The following is a 9,510-nucleotide window of genomic DNA, read 5'->3' as shown; positions in this document are numbered from 1 at the left end:
CTTCCCAGGGTATATTCCACCATGACATTATAAGCTGCTCTTGACTTTAATAGATGTTAAGTTCCAAGAGTACATTTATGTGTATGTTTAGAGACAAATGTATAATGAGGAATAGGAAGTGAGGTAGGACTGTGATCATCACTTCCCCCTCTAAACAATGACAAGGAGTAGCTTTTTCTTTTCTTTTTTTAAAGTGTGAGTTCACCAAGCTCTTGCTTGATGAATGAGAACACTGTGGGAAATGTTTTTCATACAAGAGGCGACAAAAGTTTTTTGGTTTGTGAAATCCACCAGATGTGACTCATAAAAGACTTCAGGTATGAATGAGTAGCTGTTTGTAACCGTGTGCATGCTCTTGTCAGTGCTGATGTAATATCGGATGTACCACGTTGAGGCAAATGCCCCACAAAAGGACGCAGACGAGTCAAAATCACCCATAAAAATGTATGAGACACAAACGTAGGACACGATTTAAATGACACACAGAAATGAAATGGGTGTATCTGTTTCTCTTGTACGCAGAGATGAAGGCCTCATGAGTCGGAGCTGAATCGATGGATGAGGGAAAACATATTGGTGCACACAGCCTTCTGACAATGACTGGGTGCGAATGTCAATAGTTTTATTTAAAGGGATCGGAGCTGCCTTCTAGCTTGTAATCAGAGCACTTTTCTTTCCATTGTTAACTGCTTGAAGTGCCTCAGGATCATGCACATTTATAAGGAGGGAATCCCCTTCCTCCTGACCGTCTAAGAGCTGCTCCAGTGGTGGTTTTGATAGCTGAAACCACTTAACTTCCTTACCCAGACACATGGAGAGAAAGAAAACTAACAATAACCGATTACACCAAAACGGTAGGCAATGTATTCAAATGATCTGCTCAACTTTACAAAAATCCATTTCAAATAAACCTCTATGCTTTTTTTTTTTAAGGGAATTTCCTCACAATAGAGGGAATTTCCCATTCTTTTAGGATACATAGAAGATTAAAGGTCGTGTCTATCCATTCTGTATTTACCTGGATAAGTATCAGGCTGAAGTTTTCCCTAGCCGCTTAAGTATATGTGACAGCTACGTCGGTACATCCTGATGCTTTGAAACCAGTTTCCAACAGGAACTGCTCTACCTCCGTCACCTTACTTGATAAGGCTTTGTTTCTTTGAAAAGTTCCCAGACACTCAGGTGGGAACTTATGACCTATTTTTTTCCACTCTGACATTGGTGGGTAGAGCTTTGTGTGTGTGTGTGTGGAAGTTCAGTCCCTTTTAGACCCTGCTGTAATGTGTAGGTGTGAGCTGACAGTGGGGGGTGGGGGGAGAATCCCCGGCAGACACCTCGTGCCTCTTTAAAGGCCTGTCTGTCTGTGTTTCTGCTCCCCTGTGTGGGGTTTGCTTGAAGAGGAGATGGTGATGTTGCCCTTTAAAAGCCAAAATCGGCATCAGAAAGCGCGTGGGCACATGACCTCAAGCCAGGCCAGTGTATCATGTAAATGAAATAAATGTGTTAGAAACTGATTTAGCCACAAATTTCTTCCCCCAGTTGCTGATTAGTAAGTTAACATGTGATGTTGACTGGGACTTCCAAAGCACACAGCAGAGCTTTAAATAGTTCTTTAACATTTACTACAACCGTTAAAGCCATTAACCTCACCTCTGAAGTTGTTTGAGGGAAAAGAAACTGAATATAATCTAAATTGTTGTTCTTTTTTATTAGCTCTTGGCCACAACATCTGAAAATGCTGAAATGGCTTGCTATCCACAAACAAACAACTGACTAAATAAGCCATTTGGAGATATTTGAACTGCCAAAAATTGATTCAAAAAATGTATTTTCCATTTGTCATACGTGTGTCTGGTCTGTGAAATTTTTTTTTATGCAGATATAGCGGTGGACCATCTCACTGTTCATCTCAACATTTTCCGTACTGATAAAGATAACATAATGGAACTAAAAAGTTAGGTTTATTTGATCAAACTGGAATTTAGGCAGCAAGGAGGCCTGCTGGTTAACACTGCTGCCTTCTGGCAAGAAGGTTCCTGCTTCAACTCAGGTCTTTTCACGGGGAGTTTGGATGTTCTTCTTGTGTTACTTGTTTTTTTTCCCCCAGGTACTCCAGCTTCCCTGACAGTCCCAAAACATGCATGTCATGGACTGATGATCTGTCCAGTGTGCCTGAAGAGAGCGGGGATGGGCTCCAGCAGACCCCTGTGAGCCTGTGCTGGCAGAAGAAGGTTGAGATGATATAATGTCTAACACAACTACAGCTTTGTGGTCCAGTTGCTGTGGGACTGATTCCTGGGTCCCATGGCCATCAGTACTCTGTTTGGATGTTGTGGACTTAATTTAAGCTTGAATATTTTATAAGGGTTAAAAAAAAACAAAAACGAAGCACATGCCCCCAATCTTAACCTGCTGTTTAAAAATAACGTTTCTATCTGAGTGTTTGGCCTTTACCCCGGGTAACAAAACAGCTACGGCCCAGAATTACCATATGTGAAATGATGGTAATTTGGTTTTATCAAGTTCTGGCCACAAGCAAGGTTTATTGATGTTGCTTATCAATGAAAAAATAAAACAATTAAACCAGAATTGACTTAATTTGGATTGTACCAAAAGAGAGCATTTATTAATATGTGCCATCAACCACAGCATCATGGCCACTGATGGAAAAAAAAAATCTAGTCTTTTCAAATTATTACGGTTATTGATGGATATGAAAACATACCTGAGCTATGTGTAATGCATTTCAGCATAAATTGAAGACTGACATTTTTTAGGGTATTTATTCCAAAATTTACAAGACAAATAGAGATCCTGGACATGAAGAACCCTTTCTTTCAAGAGATCAAGTTTCTGGCCCAAAAACAGTTTTTTTGTGGATGGCCATGGTGTATTTCTGCATCATTTCATTATAAACGGATAAAATCTGGAGAAAGTGTTGCTGAAAGTGTTACTGAAAGCCTCCAGTCTAAGAAAGAGACATAGTTGAGACACCAGAAGCATCCAAATTTAGAGTTTAGCACTTTTCTGAGAAAAAACGACAAGGAAACCGCATCTATCTTGGAACGCCCCTGAAGACAACAGTAGAGGATGATCGCAGCATCATTTTCATGAAAAGCCCCCTCGCAGCATCTTGCCACGTGAAGAACAATCTCATGCAGATAGGCATATCATTATCCAAATCTGCCTTTACGAGAAGGTTTCAGGAGAGCAAATACAGAGGGCTTGCCATGAGATGCAAGCCATTCATAAGCCTTGGGAAATACCTGAAGCGGTCTAATCAGGCCTGAGTAGGAAGGGTTAGTTAGGGTTCTTAAACAGCCAGATCAAGTCTGGGACAGATAGAAGTTAGAGCGACCTGTAGATGAATGATGGGCAGGAAGAAATTGAAGCACATAATATAACCTACCAAACAAATGGAGGCATGAATGGCCACCAGTGGTTATGGGTATCTAATGTTTACTGATTATTTGACAGATGACAGAGCCAGCGATTTACTGTCAGCTTAAAATCTCCTAAATGCAAAAAAAAAAATAGTTAACTCAACATCAAAATACTAATGGAAAATGTTAAAGCAAAAGAAAAAAACTAAGTGAAAGCAAGTGGTCAAGTGTCTCTCGGCCCCATCCAACTACTCTTACTTGCTAATGACAAAAATAAAGATCCAGAATAACATTTCAGAGGAACCCCCAATAAACTACTTGAATACGCAGTTACTTATTACTATGTTTATTTGCTTATACCCTCTTGGCCCATGTTGTATCATAATTAGCTTGTGATTGTGTAAGGGAACAGAAATTATGTCACTGCCTCAAACATTTCTAGGTCCACACTGTGTAGTAATCTGGGAAATATGCGACCCTCTGAAATGATCCAGTACAGGTCACGGTCACTGGTGGTTAAAGTTGCCTCAGTCACATTTCGTAGCCAAGTATGCCAAAAAAAAAAACCCATGTAACTTCCTGTTCATGACCCAACTGTAATGGTTAGAATAAGTCTGAGACTTTTAACTCTGTGAGGGAAAAAAAGTCTACTTTCAGTCTTGTTTTAAGTGTGCGGCTGTCTTACCAGAAATCTACAGGGTACGTGATCAAGCGAGTAAGAATATTACAGTTGCTCGGCCTTGTCTAGTTTTGGTTTTTTTTTGCGACGTGCAACTGCTTACTTCCTTTTTTAAGCAGGGGATGTCCAGCTTCCTCTGCTTACCACACCAAACCCATGACAATGTTTCACCAAACGGCGCCTATTGCCGTGTTTGAGTCAAAATGATACCTCAGAGAGACTGTGTCGTGTTTTCGCCGTTAACTACAACTACAGGCAGCTGCTGGGGCTCGGCTGTAACTTGAGCTGGTCCTCTTGGTACCCTTGTACTGTTCTCTTCAGCTACGCAACAGCTGGGAATCTGGCTGTGACAGTACAGCGTGCCCATTCAGGCAACTCTGGGAAGGGGTTTTCCACCGTGCACAAAACACACGTGACGCCGTGAAAAAGACATGCACGCAGGCTTAGATTAAGTAGCGCCAACGTTTTTGTGGTTAGGTCATGATCTTTGGTTGCAGCTTGGGGCTGCAGACTGTCTCAAGACAGGAAAAACCCTGCACAACAATGAACCAAATTTCAAATCATATAAATCATAAGATAAAGTGTTGGGTTATCAGTCTTTTATTACAAAAATAATGTGCCACCCACAGAAAAAAAATCATTTCAAAAGAAACAAAACAAATATAACTTGTCAGTTTGGATGCAGTCTTTACATACAGGGTCTCAAATGCTTTCCTCCTGTTGTATTCTTAACATTATTGATCCCACAGCTATAGAGAAAATAATATATTTTATGGCTTTGGTTGAAAAAAGGCAACACAACATTGCACTGAAAAGATTTACCTTTTCCATTTCCATTTACAACAAGAATAAATATCAATATAGTTATATACTTTTGAATCTGTCATTTAGAATATATATTTTATAGAAATAGTTAAGTTCAATAAAAACAAAAAAAATAGCACCACATGAACAACTAGGCATCTAGATCCAAAATAAGAAGCTTATGCATCTCCAATCTCGTAACCGTATAATCATACGATTAGTTTTTGAATAAATGTCAAGAAAGTGCAAAGGGTTTGTAATTTGACTCACTGAGGTATATCGTAATAATTGATAAACTGCACTGGCATCCCCTCTGCCCACCACAACAGCCTCCTGCATCGCAGCAGGAGAACCCTCAGAATATGACACTGGGTGTTCATGGAGATTTTCAAAGGCAAAAGACTGATTTTCTCCTGCACAAGGGACACTTTGGGTTTCGTGTCACTTTACTACAAAAGAAAAACCCCAAAACAAACATCTGAAGTTAGTTGTTTCATCGGAATTGGAAATCCCACCCAGGTTATTTTCTGCATTGTAGTGCTGGTCTTCAGTGTTCAATAGTCGTCAGTGAGAGCTGACCTGTCATTTCTCAATCAGTGCTGCTCCGTGTATAGTCGGGGACACTCTACAAAATGCTTCAGGTACTCTGCAGCCTCCGTGTCTCTGAACATAGCAAAGCACTGCGGGCACTGTAACTCTGACAATCCCGGGCACTCGTTCCAGTCCAAGTTTGGCGTTGCTGCAGCGGCCGATGCTGCAGGCTGCTGTTGCTGCTGCTGTTGTTGCTGCTGCTGTTGTTGTTGTTGCTGCTGCTGCTGCTGCTGCTGTTGTTGTTGCCTCTCAGCACCAGTCCTCACCAATAGCTCTGAGGTGTCATTATTTCGCCTTGAGGAGATCCTGTGTCCGATGTGCACGCGACACATGGGAACCACGTCTCTGCTCTCTCTGCTTGATCCTTGCTGTGAGGTCAAAAAAACAAACACTCAGACCAGCCCTATGTATGGCACTGCCAATGACTAAAGTAAACAGAAGCTTCCATGGATGTGCTCATCCCCCTCACTGAGGGCTGTCGTCTCACCTGCTTGTGTCGCTGCTGCTTTAATTGTGAAATCTGCTCCTTCAGGTCTTCAATCTGACCCTGTGCACGCTCTCTGTCAGCGCGCTCTGACTTAAAGTCTTCTGTGTAGATGAGAACCTGAAGAAGGAAAAAACAAACCATTTATGTACAAAATCCAGCAAATTATACCAAACTCATGTCATTTTGTTGGCGGTTTGCTAATACACCATTAAGGTCCTCTCAGGGGGCTTTACATATAGTTTAATGCAGAATACAGATGCACCAAAGTAATGATGGAGCACCAACCTGTTGCTCCAGTGTCTGGATTCGCTCTTGGCCTTGCCTCCTTATCTCCTCAGCTTCTCTTTCCAGCCTGAGACTCTCCCTTATTTTCTCCTCCAGTAAGGTATTGAGCCTGGAGATCTCCTGATTGAGCAGTCCCTTGTTGACGGAGCCCATGAGTGGCATCATTCCCTGGCCCGTGCTTTCCTTCAGCCTCTGACACAAACCTCGGATGTAGTCCTCCCTGCTAGAATCGTACTTCTGCCACTGAGTATTCAGACCCTGAACCTGCAAAGAGCAATAAAAACACTGTTTAATCTCTTTATAATTCGACTAAAACTCAGTTCAAAATAGTTCCTTGAAAAAGAAAAAAAGGTAATAAAATCATGGAATTTCTTAAGAGATTTAAAAAGAAATCTTAAATGATTTCTTCTGGTTAAACAAAGGTTTAAAAAAACTATTTCCGCCTGAGTACAGGAAATGCATTTTCAAAAGTCTAAATATTACCTATCAGCATAACATGTTCTTTGAACTGATGACTCACATAAGCCACACGATGCTTGAGCTGCTGATTCTCCTCCTGAAGCTGATAAATTTGGGATTGAGCGGCACTCATCTCAGAGGACTCTGTTGTCTGTAAAAAGAAAGAAAAATGTGGATGACAAGGTTACAATGGGAGTCTCCACAAAGAGAAAAATAAACGTGGACACAGTTGGTGGAACTTTGAGCACAAGTGACATTAAAAAAAGCCAATACACACCTTAGTCTTTTGCTGCGGGACCATCTCCTCCACCTCTCTTCCGTCCTTCTTGTTGTTTTCCAGCCTGGCCAGCAGCTCCTGGCACACCTTCACGGTGGAACCGAGCTGGCTGCGGAGCTCCTCCGCCTCCTCGGCCAGGGATGTGCAGAGGACGGTCCTGGTGGCCTCGGTCCGTTCCCTCTCCTCCAGAGCCGAACGCAGCCTCTGGATCTCCTGGTCCTTCTCGTGGGCCGGCTGACACCTGACTCTCTCCAGCTCCAGCTCCTTCTCCCTAAGCTGCACATTCAACCTCTGGATCTCCTTGAGGGAAACAAATAAATGTTGAACAACGTGGCCACAATGTTGTTGTTTTTGTTATATTAGAAATGCTATGTTAATGCAGTCTATTCCTGTTTTTAATGACAGTTTGTATGGATGTCTCTCTAAAGTTTCTCAACACTTTTTCATTTGTTTTAAAATAATACACCAGATAATATATTAACTAATAATTATAACATGTTCACTTTTTTCGTGTTTTCTTAATTCACACACATATGAAGCATGGGTTTGCCACTTTAAATGGAAGTTTCTCAACTCATCTTCATCTTTCCACCAGCTCTCTTACCCAGTACTCGAGTTGTAAAAAAAAATCAGGGGGGATGGTGGATTTTATCATATGGGGACAGATCATTTGTGCTGATTACAAATAATATATTACAAATAATAGCACTGACCAAAACACCTGCAGAAATACTGCAGGAATGACATAGCAGCAGTTAAATGCAGCCTTCTGTAAGCTTTAAATATCCACTGGGCTTACATCAAATACATCAAAACACAAAAATAAAAAACTGTTCTCTGAACTTATCAATATGACTCTGTCCTTCACAGGATAAGTAAAATGGATCACTGCAAAAACTCAAAATAAGAATATTTGTCCTATTTCTAGTAAAATGTTTCATTTTAGTTAAAAAATCTTATTACACTTAAAACAAGATTAAATTTTCACCTGTTTCAAGTAGATTTTCACTTGAAATAAGTAGAAAAATCTGCCAGTGGAACAAGATTTTTTTTATTTTTATTTATTTTTTTGGCTTGTAATGAGAAGATTAATCTTGTCCCACTGGCAGATTTTTCTACATATTTCAAGTGAAAATTTACTTGAAACAGATGAAAATTGTCAAATAAGTTATTTTTCTGGTGATGACTAAATTTTGAAATAGCAGTAAAACCACATTCATTGATGAAATTACATAAGGGATGGAAAGGGGGGATGGCAGTTTTACAGGGGGGATGATTTTGACCGTTTTTATTTATTTTTTTTTTATCCCCCCTCAACTCCAGTACTGCTCTTACCTCTGTTTGCTTCTCTGCCTTGAACTCCATATCTTTCGTCTTCTGTTTCAGTTTGCATATTTCTGTGACCAAGCTTTCCACCAAAGAGTTGGACGGACCGATGAGCACGGACTCGTTATCTCCCACCGTCATGTAGATCCTCTCATATCTCCCCAGCCTGGCCTTTAAATCTGCGATGATACTGTCCTTTATAGTGATCTGCTTGTGCAGCAGCTGGATCTCCTGCTGCGTCTCGTGATACAGAGTGTTCAGGACGCCGTAGCTGCGCGTCTTCTCCTGCAGCGCGTCGCTGTCCGCGTTTATGCTGGCCATATCCATCCCAGACGTGGTCGATTTGAGAGAAAAAAAAGTCGCAGCAGTCTTTCAGTAGTCCAGCATTTGGTTTGGATTGTGCTCTCTGCTCGGGCGACTTTTAGAAATGCACCGAGAAGGTAAATTCTGTCGGAGATTTTAGCTCACCAGAACGGCGTTGGGGGATTTCCTCGGGAACTTCCCCGCGGAGTTTTTCGAGCTTCGTCAAAACGGAGCACTGCCGCCTTTCAAAGGTTCACCCGACGAGCATTATTGCTAAGAAGCGTTTGTCAGAACGGTTGGCATAAATTAACAATTTGACAAGCAGAGAAACACTAAACTTCAGCGCGGATCCGTGTGTTTTTTTGGTGAGAATAAGAAATACAGTGGTGCGTTCAAGGCCGTCGTAAAAGTCGGCGTTCTTCACGCGAGGGGCGTCATCTCTGCAATGCAAACCAGATGCGCTCATTAAAACAACAATAACAAAAAAACAACAGACGTCTGTGATGTAGTCTATATTCTGTATATAGTCTGCGTTTTAATCAAAACAGTTCCTAAATTTTGATTGAGTTCCTTTTCATCCAACCCAGAAACCAGACGTTGATCATTCAAAACAGTCATTCTCCTGGGTAACTTTCAGGGTTTCCACACAGCTCGTCCTCGAATAGTGACATCCGAGCATTTGTAGTGTCATAGCAAATTCCCCACATAGTTTCTTTGTTGTTTTTTTTGTTTTTTTTTAATCCGTCACTTTTTGTTTTCTCCACATATTTAAATACAGTAAATTAATTATATTGACTGCGATTGTCCATCCATCCATCATAAGATAAGATAAGATAAGATAAGAAAAGAAATCCTTTAATAGTCCCAGAGAGGGGAAATTTCCAACTTAGTCCAATAGTCCAACTTGACTATTAAA

At 41.1% G+C, this 9,510-nt stretch overlaps 1 protein-coding gene across 2 annotated transcripts; it reads right to left on the bottom strand.

Annotated features, from left to right (window-relative positions):
• Nucleotides 1-4,660: 4,660 nt before the first annotated feature.
• On the bottom strand, nucleotides 4,661-8,949 carry tnip2 (TNFAIP3 interacting protein 2). Of its 2 annotated transcripts, none has more exons than XM_061730926.1 (6): nucleotides 8,301-8,949; nucleotides 6,966-7,265; nucleotides 6,750-6,839; nucleotides 6,230-6,493; nucleotides 5,945-6,061; nucleotides 4,661-5,825 (listed from the first exon to the last, which is right to left on the bottom strand). In XM_061730926.1, exons 1-6 carry the CDS (start codon nucleotides 8,616-8,618, stop codon nucleotides 5,460-5,462), a joined length of 1,455 nt encoding a protein of 484 aa, XP_061586910.1. In that variant the 5' UTR covers nucleotides 8,619-8,949; the 3' UTR covers nucleotides 4,661-5,459. The 2 variants fall into 2 exon arrangements, with proteins under 2 accessions (XP_061586910.1, XP_061586917.1); XM_061730933.1 differs by having other exon boundaries at nucleotides 6,966-7,262.
• Nucleotides 8,950-9,510: the final 561 nt, after the last annotated feature.

The sequence above is a fragment of the Cololabis saira genome, chromosome 1 (assembly GCF_033807715.1).
Source record: "Cololabis saira isolate AMF1-May2022 chromosome 1, fColSai1.1, whole genome shotgun sequence".
NCBI lineage: Eukaryota > Metazoa > Chordata > Actinopteri > Beloniformes > Belonidae > Cololabis > Cololabis saira.
Note: the sequence above shows the minus strand (reverse complement) of the source record. Positions and strands in the feature narration are given on the sequence as shown.